Source organism: Nyctibius grandis, chromosome 16 (assembly GCF_013368605.1).
Source record: "Nyctibius grandis isolate bNycGra1 chromosome 16, bNycGra1.pri, whole genome shotgun sequence".
Taxonomy (NCBI): Eukaryota; Metazoa; Chordata; class Aves; order Nyctibiiformes; family Nyctibiidae; genus Nyctibius; species Nyctibius grandis.
The window spans coordinates 7,528,346-7,550,598 of NC_090673.1; the positions used below are offsets into that span (position 1 = coordinate 7,528,346).

At 48.3% G+C, this 22,253-nt stretch overlaps 1 protein-coding gene across 9 annotated transcripts in view; it reads left to right on the plus strand.

Moving 5' to 3' along the window:
- Positions 1-22,253, plus strand: part of EHMT1 (euchromatic histone lysine methyltransferase 1) — a 121,670-nt gene that overhangs the window by 48,247 nt on the left and 51,170 nt on the right. For all 9 annotated transcript variants that reach the window (XM_068413941.1, XM_068413943.1, XM_068413947.1 and 6 more), the window contains exons 2-3: positions 10,146-10,233; positions 20,689-21,245. In XM_068413941.1, coding sequence (XP_068270042.1) covers positions 10,146-10,233; positions 20,689-21,245 — 645 coding nt within the window. The remainder of the gene's footprint in view (positions 1-10,145; positions 10,234-20,688; positions 21,246-22,253) is intronic.

Consider the following 22,253-nt stretch of genomic DNA (forward strand, 5'->3'; position numbering starts at 1 on the left):
GGATAATCGAGCTCCAATGGATGCCCTGGAGCCGGCAGGTTCTCTGTGAAATGGCTGCAGCTTGGAGGGAGCAGTGAAATGGTCTCCTCTGGGCATGCTCACTCTGTAGAGGGAGCTTTTATCACATGAGCAGAAACTGAATCACTGCTCATGAGGATCTGGAATATGCAACTCTTTGAGTCTTCACCAGAAGAAGACAACAGATGTCCGCAGGTACGGCAGGGTCCACCTCCCATGCCTCGCTCCCCGCCGGCCCCGGCCGCAGGCAGGCTGTCTCCCGCTGGGGAAGGAGAAGCCTCGGAGAGGAGGAGGACAGTATGGGGAATCATGGCTGGGGGTTATTTATTTATTTGTTTCCTTTGATATACTTTTATGTTCCTGCCCGGTGCGCGGGAGGGCAGGTGGGGTGTGCTGGGGGGCCGGCTGGAGGAGGCTGGCCGGGCTCTGTCTGCGGTGCGATGATTGCTGCCCTGTGCTGTGCCATGGGCTTGCGGGTACTTCGGCATCCGACGTTGCCTGGCACGCTCGGGCTTTGTTTCCTCGTGTCCGGGTGGTCTTTTATTCGTCTTCTGGGGTGGGGAGGCTTGTTTGGGGTTGGGGTGGGGTTTTTTTTTTTTGTGCTTTTTTTTTATTTTTTAAAGTGTGAAGTTTCTGGAAAATTTGGTTCTCGCAGGAGCCCTCCCTGCTTGCAGCTCTTGTAAGCAAGAAGAGCAAACCCTGGGGTGTCTGCGCTGCTCGAAGAGTGAACTTCCAAAGGGGAGGAGAGGGCCTGTGGCCACATGGCACCTCCTCGCTAGGTCTCTTTGATAGCCTCGGCTTGCATCAGAGAAACCTACAGCCCACTTCTTTGGGTGGAGGCAAGAGCGAACAGTGTATTACCAGGAAGAAACAATCCTTTTTATTTTGGGGTGGCTTCCTCCCCTCTCTGTTCTCTTCTTTTCTTTTTTTTCCCCCCTTGCAATCCAAGGGAACAGCTGATTAAAACGAAACATCCGTGGTTGATTTCATGGCAGGAGGCCCATGTCTGCAGCTTATTTTAAAAGTTGCCTAAAATTCAGAACTGCCGTGCTCTTGAGGTTGTTTTTTTTTGCTGTTGTTTGTGTTACATGCAGACAGCTCTATGGCTGCCATAGACCTCGGTGGGACTTGGGGCGGACACCGAAGGTCCCAGAGCTGTGGGGGGTCTGGGCAGTCCTGCCAGCGGGCAAAACACTGGCCTGAGCTTGCTGGGCTCGAGGGAGACCCCTGAAACCACCATGCAGACACGATATTGAATTTTCATTTGAGGAGTGAGACGTGAAGATGGCATTTGAAAGATTAGGGAGCTTACAGGATGGTCTGTGATACCTAACCTAAATATCTATCGTGTCTCCACTGAACTATAAATATGCTCATTATTCATCATCTAGAAGATGTGTGCTAAAGGAAAAGGCATCAGAAGAAGTCGCGAGGAGAGAAACGAGATTTCTTTTTAACAGTGAAGAGCAGAGGCCTTGATGTGCTGCCGGATCAGCTCCTATCCAGGGGAAAAAAGTGTGCTTTGGCTTTGATGAAGGCTGAGAAAACAAGCAACCAAAAAAAAGCTGAGGTGTGCAAGGTTTACTCCTGCGTGGTGGTGACCACGATGACAGCGGTGTGACAGCCGGCCGAAAACACCTAATGCTCCGTCCCTGCCGGCTGATGCCCTTTGAAAGCATCTGCAGAGAGACGCTGAAAAGCCTGACCTACTTTAGAGGGAAGAGAGAAACACGAGGTCTGGACTTTGTGCTGCTTTCCAACAAGGGTTAAGAGCATCAGACTGGAACCTTGGGGTCTTGTGTTTATCCCCTTCACATATTTAACTGACTTGTAACAAGCGCTTCCCCTCTTCCCAAGAACACGTTTGGACAGAACTGGGCTCTGCAGCACACATGGGACATATTTTCTGCTGATCATGCTCCTGTTAGACAAACCCTGGGCCTGGCAGCAGAAATGCGAGTGGGCAGGGTCAGGCCCAGGACTAGGGGCTCAGGCTGTGGTTGTAGCGGTCGTCCTGGGGCTCCTTCTCCCCGCACTGGAGCCTGGCTGCCCTGACCTCTCCCATGTGGTGCCATCTCCTAATGAAAGAGGATCATGTGCAAGGGCAGGGAGCTATTTTATTCAGGTAAACAAGGAGTTTTAAGGAGCTTCACCCTCCTGGCCAGCTGGTTTTGGGGAGGGCTGGCTTGATTCCTGCTGCTCTTCTTTTTTGTCCTTTTGCTGCTTTTCCCTGAAGTTTTTTCCTTTTTCTCTTCCCTCTCCTGGAGCTGAGAGCGGTCGAGGAATCACCGCAGTGGGAGAGCTGCCTTGCTTTTGGTTCAGCCGAAAGGCTCAGGGCTCTGGCAGCATGTGCTCCCCGCTCGCGAGGCTTGGGGGACCATATGTTCCTGCAGTGACATGTAATGTCAGTAATTTGGAAGCGAATCTTGAATTTATAAACCCTAACTACCATTTTCAGCCAGTTCTTTTTCGACTCCTGTAAATTTAAGAGTTTGGACACCAACCCTCCTTTGCAGAGGAGAGACCCTTGTGTCCCCTCGTGTTTCCCTTGGACCTGTGGGATCCGTCCCTCCCCGTGCCTATGTCAGCTCCTTGGTCTCTTGGGTGGAGGAGGAAATGTCTGGCGTTGCTGTACGGTGGCGTTGGTCCTGGAGGGGGGCAGAGGAGGAGGAGGACGGGCAGCACTGCCTGCCAGGATTTACAGTAGTCAGGAAAGCAGCAGGAGCAAAGCTCACACACTGTACGAGCTAATTGGAAAGTGTCCTTAAAAAAAAAGGAAAAAAAATAAGAGGGGAAAAAATGTAGAGCAAGCTTTTTTTAAAAAAATATTCTGGGATCCAACACAACAGCTTGCTTCCCTCAAACCAGGTAATGTATTTTTCTCTTTCCTTCAGTCCCCATCAGGAGGGGAAGGCTGGTGGACGTGGTGGAGAAGGGTCGAGGCAGTGGGGGTTAAGGAGGTCTGACGTGCAAGCGTCTTCCCTGCAACGCTGCCATACTGTGTTGGAGCAGCACAGTGCCTCTTGCAAAGGAAGCTTTTCACAACTTGTCCTTGTTCCAAGGATGAGGAAACCTCCAGCTCTTCTGGCGTTTTCTCTCTGTCATAAGTCAGAGCTGCTTTCACCTGTAAAGTATGATCAGCACGGACGGGGAGAGGACTGGAACAGAGAGGGACTCGCAGCAACCTTGCAAGGCTTTTCGTGGAGCTCTTGGTGTTAAATGAGGAACTTTTCCCCTCCTCCTCTCCTCATTTTCCTGCGTGCCTGCAAAAACACTCTGGTTTGCATTTAAAGGAGAAAACTGTATGTGCTGGAACTAAGCCAACTTGTTTATTCAAGGGAAATACCATATTTCCAACCCTTTTTCTCACAGAGGAAAGCTTGACAGAGGATGGCAGACTGGGCTGGGTATTGTATTTTTAGGTGACATCGAAGCACGGTTGTGATTCGAAGAAGCTAAAAATCATGGCTGGCGTTTTGCATCGAGCTCTGCAAGACCTATCTCCCCTAACCCCCAAAGGGGTTAACTTCTCTCTCCAAAGCAGGTGGATTTTGACCTAAATCAAGGAGGGAAAAGGAAACAAAAAAACCCACCCCCAAAAACCCAACAAAACCACCACCACTAAGCCACAACCTGCTCCTTTCCATGCTTTTACACTTTCCTTTCTGCAAAGTGGATTTTTATTGCGAGGGGCTGGGGGGGTTTATGAGCGGGCGGGGAAGCAAACGCCAGCTCTTCTCCTCCGGTCAAAAACAAATGGCAGGTCAGTGTGCGTCTGTAAACAATGCCGTTATGAAATGGCAGCGCGGGCCGAGCTGAGCATGCTCGGGAGCTGCCTGCGGGGGGAGGTGAGCTGAGGAAGATGATCTAATTCCCTGCAATTCTTGGGATTGAAGGAAAAGACCAGGCTTCACTCTTTAATGACAGAGCAGAAAAACAACACAAACCAACCAACCAAACAAACAAAAAGGCCCCACGTCGGGGACGAAGCCCGTAAGGCCATGGAGGAGAGGGTGTGAGGATCTCCCACCTCTAGGACTTCGGGTGCTGGGCAGCGCTGTGTCCCTTTCTCACCCTCCAGGAGAGTAAAGCCTTGGTGAGGTTTTGCTGTAGTTATTAGAGGGACAGGCCTGAGGGTGCAAGTTGTTATTATTATTACTATTTTTGTCTTTTTTTTTTTTTCCCCTCCCCCCTTCTCCTTGACTGCTTTGTTGGCTCGTGGGCGCTGCTGTCTTGCTGCTGGTCTCTCGATGGCTGGAGGTGACCCAGATGGAGGTGGTGTGGGCAGCTGAGCGAGGTCCTCCAGGTCCCAAGGGAAGCCCATGCAGGGCTGTCCCTCCTCCTCTGCCACCCCGAGCCCTCCTGCCAGGTGCCATCGGGGAGAGGGAACTGCTCCACAGGCTGCCGTGGTTTGGGGGTGGGAGGAAGAGGAGCGTGGAGGCTGGAGAGGTGCCTGAGCCCCATCGATGGGGGTGAGCTGCCTTCCAGCTCCCTTGCCTCAGGCTGCTGCAACCTGCTTGCTCCAAGCTCTTCTTGGTGCTACGGTCTTATCCTGGTTAAGCCTTCCTGGGGACTGGGTGTTTCTGAAATGGCTGGTTTGCTTTTGCTAGAGATATAGTGATGACTCTTGGTCTCCATTTTAGGGTTTTCTTCCCTCCCTCCCGTCCCGGGTGCTAGGAGGAGGCATGCAGCAGCTGTACTCCTTGCTAACCTCAGCCCGTGAAAGGAGGAGAGATGCCTTTGTCTGCTCTGGATTTACACTTGCCTGCATGTACAAGTTGCGCTGGCTTTAACTCTCCTGGGACACAGCTCGATGGGTACGATGCTTCCCAGGGTGGAAGCGGTGAGGAAGCGTAGCTGCATCCATGCTAGAGCTGTTGTCTGATAGACCGGCCTCCCCTCTACAGGAGGAGCACGGGCTCTGCAACCTCCCCCTTGCCTGAAGCCTGCACGCCATTGTGGGCCGCGTTGCCCTACGAGAAGTCACTTTAAGTCCCGTTGTGTTGCGTGCACGTGTCTCCTTGTTCCCGGCTGTTGCGTGCAGGGACTTGCGCCTCGTTTCATCCCTTCCCCCTGTTTCGGGAGTTGAATTGTGTGGCTGGAATAGGAGAGGGGACATGGGGGTAGGGAAGAAAATGTTTCTTTTCTTTTAGGAAGAGTCTGGATGGAAGGAATTCAGAAGACAAAAGAATTGTAAAGAATTTGGTTTGGTGACAAGCTTCAGGCTGAGGGCAGTGCTTGTTGTGAGCTGCAGATAAAATTCCATGTTCACATGATCACACGAGGCTTATAAGGAAGTGGCCTTAACCTAAAAAAAAAAAGGCGCTTTGAGACTGGTGACTGCTTTGTAGGCCAGGTACGCTGGTGGTTGTGTTTCCTTCTCCAGATCAAATGCTTCTACTGCTGCTAATGACAGGCCCGTGGTCAGCGTCCCCACGAGCAGCGATCCCAGACCTTGCCCGTGCGCGGCAGGACCTGAGCAGCGCCGAGGGCTGAAACGAGCAGCCTTCGCCTGCCTGCAAAAGGAACACTCTCTTTCTACGAGTGTTTTCTTAATCATTACTTCCTATATAATTAACTACAAAATGTTTGTCTTCTCTTTAAGGCAAAGGTTATTATGAGCAAGTTGGCTTAGGTTGTGGTTTGTTTGTTGGTTTTTTTTTTTTTGGAGAAAAAGGGAGGAAAAAAGTGAGTGAAGGAGAATCTGCTGCTGCTGGTGTTGCATCATTTATTGAGAGCTTTGCCTCTGTGCCTTGCTACAGTGTGTATTGCAAACCTCGCGGCCGCCTTTGAAATCTTGGCGAGAGCTTTGCCTGAGCCCCAGCTCTGCCGGGGAGCTGGCACTGGGGCACGTGCCCCAATTGCTGGTGGTGTCTGGTGGTGTCACCTCCGAGGGGTCGGTGTCCACCTCCTGGCTGGAGGCTTCGCAGGCTGAGCGGGATCGGTCCCGTTAGGTCCGCAGGCAGATGTGTTGGTGTGGCTGCTGCCCCGAATGGGAGCGAGCAGAGTTTCGGAGGGGTCCTCCTGCTCCCAGCCCTCTGTCAGATCCACCTGCTTTAGCTGCATGGCTCCGATGAGAATAACGCTGCTGCAAAGCCTCAGGTTCCTAGACAGTTGATTTTTAAGGCAAAAAAAAAAAAAAAAAAAGGACCCTAGTGAAGGTAGACATCTTAGCACACAACCTCCGCTCCTTCCTGGTCTGCCTGGAGAGGGCTCTGGTTCATGATGGAACTCACTGGTCTCTTGGGCTTGGTAAGCTGTGATATGTTGGAGTTTTGCTGTGCATGTATTGTCTTTGCCTATAAAACCTGTTTGGACCTTTGCGAAGGGCACCCGGATGGCTGATGAAAATGCCAAGGAGGAGGCTGAGAAAGCTCTTTCTGTGTTTCCCAGCTTTGCTCTTTTTCTCTTCTTTTTTTTTTTGGTGGGCTTTTTTTTTTTTTTTTTTTTTTGTTTTAAAGGCACCACTGTAGTTTCTAGTCGTCGTCTGTTTGGAAATGCTGCAAAGCCTTTCCTTGGCCGGTCTGACCCATCTTCCATCCCCTCCCAAAGATCTCACGGAGGAGAGGAAGCCTGTTTTCTTGTAAACAGAGGTGGAGAGGAAAAACTAAACCAGCACTAGATCCTCTGCTTGGATCCTCATGGCTTTTAGAGCCCTTTCAAAGACCTCATCAGTCTTTCTTAGGATGCAATCATTTTTTTTTGTCCCCTTGAAACCTTAAAAATAAAAGGGTTGAGGGGGGATAATGCTCATTGCTGATGGTGTGTGCTCTTTATGGAGGCTCTCCAGCCACTGAAGGTTAATAATCAGTCTGGGGTCGGTGAGGGAATGGAGGCGAACGGCTGCGGGAAAGGGGGAGAAAAAAAGAAATGGAGAGAGCGAGACTTTTATTGTGAAGCAGCGTGAGCTTGGCAGTTGGCTTTTGTTGGGGCTGCTGCAAGAGCAGACATTTCTCGGCGGGGAGGGTGGGTATAGGATTTCCCTGCCAATCGGGAGCCGACGGATTGGGGCATGGGGAGTGTGAGCAGAAAGGGAAGTTTGCTCTGAATTTGAGGGAGGGGGGTTGAAAAAAAACAACCAAAACCCCAACACACACACACAAAAAAAATGGAGGTATTGACACTTGCGGTGGAGTTGTTGGGAAGTTGGCTGGGTGGAGGCGTGGGCTGGTGGGAATGAATGGGCAGCGCTGGTGGTGGGTGCCCGTCGGTGCTGGGTGCCAGCTGCTGCGTCTGCCGGGTGGCGATGGAGCAAGGAGGGGAGAGCGCTGGCCTGGGGGGAAGAGGCTTCAAGCGCTTTGCAGGGGTTTCCTGTAGCTTCCTTTTGATCAAAATGCTTCAAAATTCACAGTTGGCTTTCTTTTTCTTTTTTTTTGTTAATTATTATTTTATTTTCTACCTTGATGCTGAGTTTTTGTTTGTTTCAGAGCAAGGCATGGAAGTTGTAAAGCCGACACTACTGCTAGCGAGGGATGTGTCTCTGATATAGGCAGCAGGAGAGCCCATCAGGTGCCACCTCGGTTAGCCTTGCCTTGGCACCCAGCTTTTGGTTACTCTCACAGGAAAAAAAAACAATGATTTCTCTCTGGCCTCTCTTGGCACTGGAAATTCTGCTTCAAGAGCTCCAGCCGCTGGCCAGGACCTGGGGCAGCCCTGAGCTCCTGGTAATTGCAGCGAGGAGGGAGGGTGGCCGTTAGCTGCTGAGGTCTGATTGACTCCAGGGCTCCTACAGTGGCTTTTCTTCAGGCATCATGGGCTGAGCAGCAGCTACACCTTTGGAAGGGGAAACGTGGATGATTTGTGGAGTGGGTGGGGTTGCTGCTTGTTAAATAAAGAAAAACTGAGAATCGAATGGGTAAAAATGACCTGCTGGAAATACTGGGGCTTCCAGAGTCAGTGTAATAGCAGGAATATCAAGAACTTTCCTTGTTGCAACAAAGGTTGGGAAAATGAGCTAGTCCCTGTTAGACTGTGGCTCTTTATCTGCTGCTGGTGTCTGTGGCGAGGGCCTGGGTGCCCCTTCCCATGGTGGGAGCCGTGGGGCTGCGCTTGAGCCCCGGCTCTCTGCGGTTCTCTTTGCATTAGTCTTGCAGTAGGGTAAGTCCATGAGAAAAATTAAGTTATTCCCAGTTTACAAGTCTGGGTAGAGGAGAGGTAGCGTTTACAAGCAGATGTTTGCAGCAAGGATATATATTATTGGCTTAGCAAAAAAAAAAAAAAAAGCTGATCTGTGTTCAAACTTCAGGCTGTGTTTTTATGATCGTTTCTCGATGGAAGCTATTGGCTGGTGTCTGCTGGAGTTATGTTCTGTCCCAGGCTATCTGATCAGTTGGCTGAGCTGAGGTTTCAGATGCTCACGGCTTGCTTCTTGGTTTGTGTTTGAAAATCTGAAGGTGGTGTGCTTGGAGCACAAGTTCCCTCTTGCTGAGAGCATCTAGAAGTGGCCGTGTTTGGTGTTTGCTTGCGCTCAGGGGCAGGCAGCCACCCACAACCACTCTCCTCCTTGCTAGAGGAGCAATCCTTGAAGGTGCCCTTAGCTCCGCGCAGGCCGTGGAGGCTTTCTCAAGCACCCTGCGCCCAGCCCATGTCCCTCAAGTTTCCTCCTTCCCATCAGCTGTGTGTGGCTTTGCCAGATGATGGCATTTAGGTCAGGGCAGGGTGGTCCTGCAGGCACTGCGGTGGCCCAGGGGCAGGGACCTGGTGCTGGATGAGCCCTCCCTGGTCTGCACGGGGCGAGGGGCTGCTGAGATCCGGGGGAAGGAAGACCCCACGCTATGATATCCGAGTTTGCATGGAAACAAAAATGACGGGGTGACTGGTAACAGCAAGACCAAAGCTCCTCTCCCCTGCTAGCTTTGGGCAGAAACCGATGTGGGGAAGGGCAAGCTGGTGGTGGGAATGGTTTTGGAGCTGATACGCCGGGCTTCATGTGTGTGTCTTATCTCTTCTGCTTGCTTTATGGGAGATGGGCAGGTGGTTGTTATTTTTTTTCTTTTCCTTTATCACTCAGTGTGCTTTAAACCTCGTGATTTGCATGGCTGCAGGCACCATCTGCTCTCTGTGCTGGCCTACAACAGTTGGCTTGACCTGGGCTTATTCTTCTCCTGCGACGCAGGCAGCATGCAGTGAACCCTTCACCCGGCCCGGCCCCGCCGTCGCTGCCTCCCCGACCACAGGGCAGCTTGGCAGGGCAGTCGCCATCTTTACCTTCCAGACCAGCTTGTCTCCATAGACACAGAGCTGCATCAAAGGACCCCTTCTCTTGTGTGTTTGGGGTTTTTAAATACCTTTTTCCTTTTGTTTTGTGTCGGTAGCTTTTTTCCTTGTCTCGCCACCTCAAAAAAAGAAAAGAGAAAGAAGGTATTAAGGCTGCAAACCTGATCTAGCAACATGACTCCAGGCGTGTGAAAGGCAGAGGAGATGAGCAGGTGTTCCCTTTTTACAAAAAAAAATTAAAAATAAGAGGAGAAAAAAAGAAAAAATGCTTTCTGTAGAATTAAAAATCGAGCTCATTAGCTTTAATAAACATGGATGTTATGAATGATGAGTTAGCTGCAGCTCACTGGTGGTTGGATTTTGTAAGTTTCATTTGAATGAACTACAGAAAAAAAAAAAGGCAAACCACCAAAAGGATACCTGGGCTGGAAATGTTGATGAATGACATGTAATGACAAGTTTGATAGATCTGCCTCCCCTGACCCAAAACCTAAGAAGTTTTGGGGGATTAAGGGTCACCTCCTCGAGATGCCTTTCATGACCATTTTAGTCTGCGCCTGTCCAGACATACTCAGCTGGATTCCCAAGCACGTTACACTCGGGAAATCTGTCTGGCTGCATCTTATCCAAAGAGCTGTGAGGTCCCAGCCCTGGGCGCAGCTTGAAGCCCCTCCGCTTCTCGGGCAAGACGGGCTGTCGGCTGGGGCAAGCCTTGCCGTTGTTTGTCTTTGACCTGTGCCCTGGTGGCAGTTTCCTGGCAGCGTTAATTTGCAGAATGAGGTTTGCCCGTCATGTAAACAGGATGTGTCCAGGATTGTCTCTTGTTTTAAATGCAACTTGTGTATGAACGCTGAGCTAAACCATGGTATTTCTTTTTTTGCCCCCCCCATCCCTTCTCTCCCCACCCCTAGCGAACACTGCTGAGTAAGGGAGAGACAAGGAAAGACGCCTGCATGAAGACTGAGCTGCTGAAAGATATCACCAACAACAAAGAGGAAGGTGAGCACCTGCCTCGACTGAGGGCCGGACCTTGCTCATGAGGTTGGCACGTGATGGGAACAAAACTGGGGGCTTGGAGATGCGCTCTGTCCCCTGAGGGTCTCAGGTGTGCTCCCACGAAAAGAGTGGCTCGTTCTCCTCCTGTGTTTATTCTGAGCAGGGCTCTTCCCCAGAAAATGCAAATTTGCTTTTCAGTCCGTCCATCTCCACCTACCTAAACAGAGATATCTCATTTTCACTTCTGCTTTGGTGTGGCTGTGAAATGCAAAGGAGTTACTTTGAACCTCCTCTGTGTGTCTGGTTTTAACTGAACTCTGATCCCCACCACATGATGACCTAGACCTTTCCTCCCTCTATTAAAGTTAACTTTCTGTTTTCCTCCGAGTTTCTCTGTTGCTCCAGAACAGGCATCGATCGCTGCAGGATGGCCGGTGGGGTTAGACACTCCACACCTCATGCCGTGGTGGGATGCTTTGTGGCTCCTGCGTTGTTTCTCCTTGCTTTTACTTTGCAGGATGGAGCGCACATGTTAATTTGACGAAGTCTTTCCTGCGTGGTTGTCTGTGAGTTGCATGCACACAAATCTGAGGGCTTAATAAATGTGTCAGTGGGATTAGGAAAAAAACCCACCACCCTTTATCTTTTCCCTCCTTTCTTTCCATGGCGTTGTTATTCCTTGACTAGTTGCTTCTAGCTCTGCAGGGATTTGGTGCATTTTCGTTCTCCTCTCCATAATAGAGCATTAGAAAAGCACTGAACTGGCCCCACCAGAATACCTAGTCTTGGCTAGAAACAAAATTTTGGACTTAATTCAGATGTGTGTGAGTACAGCATTGCTTTTTCTTTCTCTTCTGTCCAACATAATGTTTTGTCAAGCGGCTCTAGTTAGAAAGTAAAGCTCAGAACAGGCAAAATATTGAATGCTGTGTCAGATGTGGCCATGGTGCTTGTATATTAACTGGGAGCACGTGAGTGCTGCTGCTGACGCCACTTGTGTATGGACCTCTGGTCTGGGCAGACCAGAGACGAAGCCTGAGGTGTCGGTGGGAGGTCGTGTTGCTCTGGGAGGAGACTCTCGCTTTGATCCACTGCCTTGCTTGTCTTGGGAGTATAAAGCTGCTTTGTTTAGCTCTTGGTTGATCTTGAGGTAAGTGTTGAGAGTCTCTGGAGGTAAAAATCCAGAACGAAGGTGGGAAGAGAGACATTTCTGTGCCCTGTATGTCTTGGCAGATTTTGACTGATAGCAAATGCTGTGTATCAAAAGGAAGCTGAGAACCCTCCCTGTGCAGGAGCAATCTCGAGGCTTCACGAGGTGCTCAACTTCCAACCACTTCAGCTTATTGTCCAGTTCTGTTACTGAGGAAAGAAGGGTCCTAAAATGTGAACTGCATAGTCTCCATTCTTTTGGTAATGTTTGAATTGTGTCCTCGTCTTCCCAGGCATACCACGTGTGTGAAAGACAATGGTTTGTGTGGTCGTTGTGCTATATGCGTTGTTCTTCATTGACCTTCGTTACCCAGCTGTGGTCGTCATAGAAGTTTAATTAGTTAACGTCCCTAAATTCTGTTAATAACAGTGTTTAGCGTTGGCAAAGAATTTACATTTTTGAGTGTTGTGTGAACATGAAATCATTATAGCAAACTTGTAAGATGGCGTGAAATAGTTTCTTTGAACCCTGTTTCCTGACACTGGTCTGGGTGGCAACATGTGGAGCTGGTGCACGTGGACTGGAAAAGCACCCCGAAGTCTGAGATTTCTCTCTTTAAGTTTGCTTAAACAGTTGTTCAAGCTGAGCTGCCCCAGTTTGTAATCTGCTGTTTTGAGGCTGTGTATCCCCTTTCTTGGTCATCCTCAGCATGCCAGCCTGACATTTGTGACAACTCGGTAGCTGCTGCCCCAGGGATGAGTTGTTGGTGCCATGAGGCTGGGGCAGGGAGCAGCCTGGAGGTAGGGGGTCCTTGGGTGGGCAGTCGTGGTGTTTTGTTCTTTGATCCTCGAGTGGAAGGTATTGCAGAAATGCACTGTTGTTACCAGCTGGGATGTCGTCTTCTGGCTTCATCCTGGCACTGATAAAGAGAAATAATTGAACTATACATTTAACATCCATCTGTAGGAATGAGATCTTTGCGTGTTCCCAGCACTTTAATTTCCAGTTTTGGCGTTGAGTCCCAGCCTGCGTAAAGCCCAGTGTAAGTTGCTCACTAGATGTGTTTCCTTCTGTGTAAAATCGCTCAATACAGATAGAAAAAAAAGCTGTGGATGAGCCTGTGTTTCGTTGTCCCTGGGGAGATGTTCCAGTTCAGTTTTACATGTGGGTGTGAGTATAGGTCCATCTTTCCCTTTGACAGGGAGGGGAAAGGGGCAGGGAGACTGAAGAGATGAGCAGAAAAAAGTTGCTCTCGTGTTTTATTAGACCATATTGTCTTCAGTCTGACTCAGAGAGAAACTAATTAAAACCTGTTTTCTTTGCAAGAATTGCAAGTGATTTCAGTTCCCCTCCTACTGTATGTAGCTCCTAACTCCATGCTGCATCTCGCTTGACCTTTCAAGGCAAACCGCTCCTTTTCTGATTGCCCAGCCCCAGAGATGGAAAGTTCCACTAAAGCAGGAGGGTGAAGGAGCAGGAAGGGGAGTTGGTAACGAAGTTCTCCCTTAGCCTCAGCGTTTCTGAGACTTCACCCGAGGCAGCTGTTGTACGGGAGCCACGGTGCTGCAGCATAGTGCCGGATGAGACATGCACAGTCACTTTGCTCTCAAATGAACTTAAAACTGCTTTTAGAGAGTGCAAGGGTTTAAAATTCCTGGAGGGGCCTTTTTTTATCTTTTGTTTTGTTTTTTTTTTTCTCCCTCTTATTGCAGATAGGAAGCTACCACAGGTGAGGAAAGTGCCGCTTTCCACTGAGCAGCTGCAACCTTTGCATTCCCAGGTGCAGAGATGGCTGCTTTAAAAGGAGAAAAAGAATAATCTCCTCTCCTCAAAGTACTCAGCACTGGGATCCCCTGCTGAGACTGACAGCCAGGAGACCAGACAGATCAAAACGATGCTTAGGTATTTTAGATGTTCACCCAGATGTGCACCCAGATGCTCCCCATGTTTGAGACTCCTGCTCCAGGGAGGCTGCTCCCCATGGTAGTCAGGCTGCAGCAGCAGAAGAAACGCGCTCGGAGCCCGGCAGCCCCAGAGCAGGAGCATCCCTTGGTCACAGATGGGCTCAGGGCTTCATGGCCAGCGCAGTAACGCTGTGGACCCGATCCCACGGCAAAGGAATGAACTGGTTTCATGCAGGCCATTAAACTGCTTCGAGTCACCGCTGGTATTCCCAGGCAGCCCACCAGTGGGATGCTGAATCCCATTTATCAGACCTGTGTCAAGTCAGCATTGAGCATTCGCAGCAGAAGTTGTTCTTGTTTTTTCTTTTCTTTTTTTCTTTCTTTTCCTGTTTTTACTCTTGGCATGTCTGACAGGAGGGGGGAAGCGATGACAGTGCTCCAGGGCACTAGGAGGAGTGGCACTTGTGTTTTGGAAATACAGGGCCAGGCACTTGGATGGATATCACCCACCTTATGGATTTAAAAGGGTGGGGGGAAGAAGAGACCATCAATAACTCTCCCCAGGGAGGAATTTTGGCCTGAAACACTTAATTCTCTTCATTTCTTGGCTTCAAGATGTTCTGCTTTTTGGCTTCAACGATAGAAGTGGTGCTTTCCTTTCCAATGGATACAGGATCTCCAGCTACCAGCTCTCCCTGGTCTGTGTAGTTTCAGCCCCCATCCCTTTGTCATCCTTTTTGGTCAGCTGGGCTTCTCTGCTTTACAATTTTCTTTTTTTTTTTTTGACTTTGAGGAGAAAGGGGGGAGGGAGCTGTATAACACAAGGATTATAAGCAGGTGCGTTTCTCGCTTTTAAAAGTTTATCCAGCAGGACAGTTGGGCATTGAATAAATGACTGCAGTATCTGTGGTGTTTTAAAGATGATCTGCAGAGTGCTTAAGGTAAAAAAATGTGTGAAATGTGTGTATATATAAATATAAATGTATGCAGTACTTGTACCTGCCATTCAAAATCGCGAGCTTTTCGTTTAAGCTCCCTTTGCTTAGCTCAGAGTTTGCTGTTTCTCTTGCAGCAGCTGAAGCCTCGTGGCTCGGCTGCAGACATGGAGCTGCCCTGTGCTCGGTGCTGGGAGCACTGGAAATGCATGGAAAATGTTGTGCAAGATGTGCAAGGCAGTGGGATATCTTGCCTCTCCTGGTGCTCAGCACCAAGGTGTTCAGAAAAACATATAAAAGTTCTGGGTCAGATAATAGTGTGTTCACTTGTAGGATTTTTTTTCTTTCTTTTTTTCTTTTTCCTTTTCCCCCCTCCTCAGACCTAGTGGTGATTGCGGTTTGGCCTGGAGTATCAGGGCTCATAACACTTGCATATTTTTCTTATTTTGTCTCACTGAGCAGCGAGATCTGACTTTCAAAAATATATTTAAGACTTTAATTTCTTCAGAGTGTTCTCAAAGTAATACAGAGTTTTGAGCTAATCACCTGCCTGCCTGTGTATGGAAAGTTTCTGGTGGCTACTCATCCCCTTCGGTCTCTGCAGAGGCGATTCGGTTCCCTCTGGCTTTGTCCGAGGTGGCTGGTGGGGACCATAACGCATCTGTTAGCCAGGCTCTGCCTGTGGGCAGGCTTTGGCAGGCTGGACCGAGCTCTGGCGAGCTCCAGGGCAGGACCAGAGCCAGGTCTGGCTCTGCTGGAAGGGCTGGAAACCTAACAGGCAAAGGCAGCGGAGAGAAAGCAGCATTGCATGAGTCTGGGCTGGGAGAGCAGAGGTGGGTTTCATTTTGCCTCATTTAGTGTTTTGTTTTTAAGTTATTATTCTAATTCTGAACTAGTCCAGCTCATTTCTGCTTACACGTGGTAGGCATGTCCGGGCAGTGATGAGTTTATCCAAAGACAGATGTCTAAAGTCAGACTGTGCTTTTTTGAGCTGTCAGCTTCTCTCTGTTGGTTGCAGTGGTGGTTTAGGGACACCCTGGAGTTTGAGATACCTTTTAGACATGTAAAACTAGATGAGGTGTCCCCATCCTATCTGACTTCGCTTCACCCCTCCTTTCTTAAGATTCTGTTCTCTTCATGGGAATTTTAATTCAATGTTGAATGACTGTGTTTGATATTGAGAAGAAAGCTTAAGCCTGAAACTTCTGCAGAGGGTCTGCTTGAGCCTGGGGAGAGGTGGGAGGGGTAGGAACTCTGCATTGCTCTGAGTTGTTAATTCAGAGAAGTGATCTAAATGTATCACAGAATCACCGAATCAACTAGGTTGGAGGAGACCTCTGGGATCATCAAGTCCAACCTTTGAACTAACACCTCTGTGTCAACTAGACAGTGGCACTAAGTGCCACATCTAGTCTTCTCTTAAACACCTCTAGGGATGGTGACTCCACCACCTCCCTGGGTAGCTCATTCCAATGCCTAATAACCCTTTCTGTGAAGAAATCTTTCCTAATGTCTGATGATTCTTTGCTCCGTGGAGTCACAGGGATAATGTATCTGCATAATTTTCTGAGTATTAAATTCCTTGTGTTACTAAAATGTAGCCAGCTCCTAGAAGGTACACCTTTACTGGAGGTTGTTTCAACTTGGTATCAGCTTCAGATACCTACCTGGGAGGAGAATGGGCACCATAACACAAAATAAATCTCTTGGGCAAGTTACCCATCCTACACGTTGCTGGATTTTAAATTAATACTAAATGCTTGAATCGGGATGCGGGCAGCGTTGGGGTCAATGTGACAAGCTTTTACGGCTGCATATGGCATAGGGGATGCATAAAGGAGCTCTGGAAGTGCTAGGATGCTTCTAGTAAATGAGGTTACACTTCTGTGAACATAGGCTATGTCTTTCTACCTTTTTTTTTTTTAATTAAAGAAAGAATGGTTGTAGATTAAGGAAGAATGAGGGACTTGAAGAGAAAAGTGAATATGGAGGAAACATAGTTTTGCTCTATTCAGAAGGAATGAATACTGTCAAGTTGTAAAGTTTTAGAGAAATACTGATTTTAGGTTTTTATTCACTTGCACTTGCAGCACAAGAGCAGAAAAGCTGTTGAACAGCATCTTCAAGAAGAGAACTTGTTGCCCCAAGGTATATTTGAAATCAAGATTTTAGCAGGTTTGCAGTGAAACTTTTTTTTTTTTTTTTAATAATGAAAAAAGGGAGATGAAAAGGTCATGTCAGAAACAAGTGTTTCTTTAGCTGTCTGGGGCTGGTGAAGAGCTTCTGTAGGCTGTTTTATGCAGTATTTCTCCATTGTGAGGTTCCTGCTGTCTCTAGTTTGTGTTCCCATCCCCATCTATAGGCCATATTTCAGCAAAAGTGTAAATATATATTGAATTATGTCCATTCAGAAATGCTTGTAAATGTGCAGTACTCTAAGTGTGTATCTAGGACTTGTTGAATGTGGTCAGACTTGCAGACATGTCCTGTTGTACAAGGATGGAGCACTGAGTTAGAGACAGAGCATCACGGCAAGCGGAGCAGTAGCCTAGCCTGGGATGGTAACCCCTATTTTCCTGTTACCAGACCAGGTATTTTGGTTGTGAAAACCAGAGTAGCTCACTTGGGTTACCACATCTTATGAAGTAACGTAGCTCCTGACATGAACTAGTTCTTTGTGGTGGTCTCTTTAATTCGATGTTGAGGTAACCTGGATATGAGCTACCTCGTCTAGTAGAAGGTGTCCCTGCCTGTGGCAGGGGGGTTGGAACTGGATGATCTTTAAGGTCGCTTCCAGCCCAAACCAGTCTGTGATTCTGTGAGGTAGGACTCTGGGATGACGAGCTCCTGCAGTCAGTGGGTTGGCTGTGGTGCTTCTTGCAGAGGCACTGTGCTGTACAGGAACTCAGTTTGTAGAAAACAATGCTATTCCAAAGCGTTTATGAATTTATTGTAGTGCTGCCAGAACTTTCCCCAAAGAAGCCCATCCCAGCACCTCAGGACAGTCTTGCCCGTGGTGTCTCAGACCTGCTGGAGGCTGGAGAAGGACGTAGTCTCTCTGCCTATTCAGTCCTTGGCCTCTGCTGGTTCATGCCAGGGAGCCGTGTGATGCCGGTGGCCATAATGGCTGTTGTCACGTGGATGCGTGTCCGTTACGCACCGACTTGTGACACCCCACGATGCATTTCGCTCGGCCCCTGAGCAGTGGCAGCACTGGTGGTCGGGGCTGGAGCTGGAAGCTGTAGGACCTTGCTTTGCCCTGTGATGTGTGCAGTCATTTACAGCAGGGCAGAGTGGGTGAGTAATCCTGTTAAACCAAAACCAGAGCCGTGACGGCTGCTGTCAAGTTCTCCAGTTCTGTGCAACTTCAGGGACTATGAAATTTCATATCTTTGTTTTGTCAAATCTCGAGTCATACAGATGGGGAAGTCTGGTGCTTGTTTATAGGGGATTGATGGCACTTCCACAGTCAATCAGGTTGCATTTTGCACACTTAATAAGAATGTGTGTGGGGGAAAAATGTATGTGGGATTTTAATTTTAGCTTCATGGATTTTTTCATAAAGTCCGTGACACTTTCTGGAGTAATGCAGTTATTCTTTCCCCTAGGGCAGTGCTCTAATTTACCTTGTTTTGGTTGCCTTCATGGCAGGTAGAGCAATTCTTGCCCTCTGCTTATTCAGTTTATCTAATAGTCAGCCACTGCAGTTATTTGACTGCTCTGGTGGGAGTGCGCAGTATTTAAATCAACAAATATTGAAGGCTTTTTTCGGCCAGGTGCCTAGTGCTGAGCACTAGAAACCTCCATCTGTGGTTAGGGAGCTCATTTTTTGTTTTCTTCTGGCACTGACTTTGCTGAAATAATTGTTCAAATGGCTGCAGCACGGTCTTTTAAAGGCACCAAATGCAGAAAGAGAAACAAGGATTGAAAGAATAAGGGCATCGCCGCTGGCTCCCTCTGCCCAAGACTTTTCAAATAGTTAAATAACAGTGAAAAAACTAGCACTTTATCTTCTCCCAGAGTCATTGCTATCGAAAACAAACCCTTGTGCGTCTTATCAGAGCTTTCAGTACGCAGAAGGTGGTCTGGGTGTCGTGAGAGGGCAGCAGATGGAGGTGATGACTTTGAGTCGTGCTTGGAGACCCACTCAGTTACTGCTTACTGGGGGTGGGGTTTCTGCCTCTGCCCTCCTGCATGTGCTCCAGCAAGCACCGGTGAGATCTTTCTGGAGGTTTTGGAGCTCCTCTTGGAGTCTCTGAGCTGGCAGAGCCCAGGTGGGAGGCAATTTCAGGTTGAGATGCCTGGGTTTGGGGGAATGGACCTCTTAGTGCAGGTGTCTCATCAGGGAAAATGGCCAGAGTTGAACCCCAGGGAATAGCTACCACGTGTCATCGGGTTTTGAAGACACTTTCCAGTAAGATGCTTAGTGCCCAACGTCTGTGGCTTTCAGCTGGAGACACGGGGCAGCACTAGGACTGTCCCCTTTGTAATTTATGGGTAGGACTAGGCTGGAGCAAGTCGGATGCTGCAGCAGATCTTTGAGACCCACCTGGGCAGACTCTCGACCAACCTAGTTTGAATTCAGTGTTGACCATGCTTCAACCTGAAGGTTGGATTGTATGGACTAAGTGTATTGACTAGTTCTAAGAGGGCTTTCAGTTTGATTCGGGAAATGTTCGTCTTTAAATCCCAGATGAGCCCCCAAAAATGGGAATTTTGGAGAGTAATATGGTTGTTGCAGGTACTAGAAGAGACTGGATCTGCAAATGCTGTTTGTGCAGAAATTGGTGTCAAATAGATCTTTTAGATCAATGCAATGGTAAGGAGATGAACTGAATGAATGTGTGAAAAAGGTGGAAAGAAGGGGATGGGTAGGCCCTTAAATAGTTGGAGGCAGTTTTTTTCCCAATTGACACAAACTGGAAAGGGAATTTGATGCTTTCTGGGAAGAGCTGTGCAGCGCTGCTCCTCCAGACTCGCCCAGCCCTGCTGGTGTTGGCACTGAGCTGCGGGTGCTCAGGGGTGCGCAGCAAAGCCCTGCAGAGTTTGGCTTTGGGGCATTAGCCCAGGTATGTTGGACTTGACATCTTGGGATGCAGGATCTTGGTTCTTGTCATGCTTTAGCTTCACGTCAGGTTTTTGCCAGGTCAACAGAGACGTTAATAAAGTTCTTTTCCTTGAGTGCTTGGGCTTCAGGAGCAGTGTGAAGTGAGATGCTGATACCCAGCGTGCTGGTCTGGCTTGCGAAGTTGTCCTCTGGTTTGACTCTGAGCCCTTCTGAATACTGTAGGCAAAAATTGCTTTGATTCAAGCTGCTTGTAAGTCAGTCCTACCTGCTTTGACAACCTGCTTGGACAAAGCTTTCGCTGGTACTTATTGTGATGCTTTTCATAACTGTCTGGCCTCTGGAAGGAAAACAATACCAGGGATCCCTAACAGCAGGTTGATTTAATGGTTTTACTGAACGTGCCAGTGAATTGTTATCGCTCCTGGTTGCCTGGGGAGCTGCTTGCTTGTCATGTCGGAAACCTATCTGCAAGTACATGGCGTGCATTCTTGGATTTTTTTCAGCTCAGGTCTGAAATTTCTGACGGGACAAGTTTATTGATGGGGGGAGCATGGAAATGTTTGGAAGGGAGGAAAAAAAACCCTTCTTACGTGGACATTTGTGTTTTCTCTGTGTGTGAGCTTTTAGTCAGTCTGCAAAAATCTTGCTGCATTTGAATCATGTAATTATTTTAGTCTAAAATTGCACTTAATTTGCTTCACCCTGTGTTTACTCTGGCTATTGCGTCTGAAATGACACCGTGGATCCTGCTCCTGTGCTGCTGCTTCATCCCAGTGAAAGAACCAGTCTACACTGGACAACATTTCCAGGAGAGCTGTGATTGCCAGGGAGTTACTCCTTGCGAAGTTCCGTGTAGCAGCAAAGCCCTGATGTAAACGTTTGGTTGCTGAGCTGTGTCTGTGCCACAAAAACTCACCTGTACAGCCCTACCAGCAAGCTTTTCTCGTGTCAGTCTGGCATTGTGAAGGGCTTTGCCAGAGATCTGAATGCAAGATTGGGCAGCGTGTTGTTTGACGTGCGAGGTGTTGACATATGGTCCAATAAATATGGTTATCGGAAAAGCTAAAGATAATATTTACCTTGAAAAAATCCATAGTTGGGAATAAATGGCCACATCTGCAGCTGAGGCAAGTGAGAATGAGTGCACTGCTTTCAACTGAGCCACCCACCCCGATTTTCACCACCTGAGGATCCAGGCAAGCCAGTCAGGTAGGTGAGTGAGCAACCTAAATGGAGAGAGAGAGAGATACAGCAAGCATATAATAGCAAGCAGTTTTCTGGGGGAGAGGTTTGCTCTTCATTACCCACTGTAAGTAGCTGTACCTTCTCCTTGGAGTTTTGATACTGCTTGTGACCCTTTTCTTTCTCCTCTCTTCCTCCTTCTCCTCCCTCTTTCTCCAGGGTTTAATGCCATGGCTGCAGATGAAAGTGCTACAGAAAAGCAAGCGGGGGAACCAAAAATGGCAGTAGATGGTGAAACCAACGGTTCCTGTGAGCACAGCGAAGCTGGTAGCCACCCAACCCCAGCTAAAAACACTCAGGACAATACGAAAGTGAGCCAGCAGGACTCTAGTACTAAATTAAATAGGATAGCAGAAAATGGCATTTCTGAACGAGATGGCGAGACTGGGAAGCAAAACCATATGAAAGCTAATGACTTCACACAGACTTCTGTAACGGGGAGCAATGGATATATTCTAACCAAGCAGATGGCACAGGAGCAACCTCTAAGGACTACCAGCACCTTTGCTTCTCTCACCGGCCATGCTGCAAAAACCCTTCCAGGAGGAGCAAGCAAAGGGAGAACTATGGGCTCCTTTTCTCAGATACAAGCCACAATGCCAGCCAAGCTCGGGGAGGGCAGTAAGGACATAGATGCTAAAAAAGCCACCGCTGCTAACGCTGAAGTCAAGGTCCACAGAGCACGGAAGACAATGCCTAAACCCACCCCTAGCCTGGTAATGTATATGCCCAGCAGTCAGTGCTGCTGCGATTGCTCTTGGCTTTCTTTGAGTGCGTGAGAGGGGTACCTTGCTGCATGGGAATATGCTAACTCAGAGGTGTCCCGCTGAGTGGATTGATTTTTTTTTTTTTTAATATATACATGTATATTCATTTTTTCCTCTTCCTACAGTGAGACAGAGGTGTTAAAATAGTCACATGGCCACCATCAGCTCTCTGCTCCCATTGTTTCTAAATATATAATTGATAATTACCTTCTCCAACAGATCTACGCAAGACACTCAATGGCCTTTCTCTCTTGGCTGTATTGCTCACCAGCCGTCTGCTGAAATCCAGGGCTGCTTGTGAAACAAATTAGATTTCTTATAAGTTTGACCCAAAGGAAATTAAGCATAGCATGTTAACTTGAGGCTTCTCCTGAGCTGGGAAGCTGTCAAGAAGCTGATATGTTAGGTGACTTGACTGCATTGCTGTATCATTAAAGTAGTAAACCAGCTGAATTTTTTCTCTCTCTCTGTGTATGTTGCCTGCAGTAATGCAACTTGTTCAGAGATCTTCCCTCCAGAATCCTTAGGCGTGGATTTACCATCACTTAACAAAACAGAGCTCTGCCTTTTTTTGGGGAGTTAAAAGGAGATGTGAAGTCATCTGGTGTGTTCATGTTACAGGGGGGTGAACAGAAATGGGCCTTTCTTTGTCATTGGCCAAGTTTGGTTCTTTTTTTGGTTCTTTTGCCAAAGGTAGGGAACAGATACTGGAACAGGCAGATCTCCACTACGAGCACTTGGTCTCCAGCCCTGTGGTGCTTTATATGTACCTACAGTGAGCCAGATCCTCTCATTGTGCTATGCCTAATGATGGAGAGAGACTGACTGGCCTTTAGATATCCTGCACCTAGGTCAGAGAGAAGATTGTGAGCCCTGCTTGGCAATCTGAGTCGTACCCAGAAATAAATGGGAAGCTGCTGCGGCTTTGTGAAGGTTGGTGTAAGGGGTTCCTGGTAG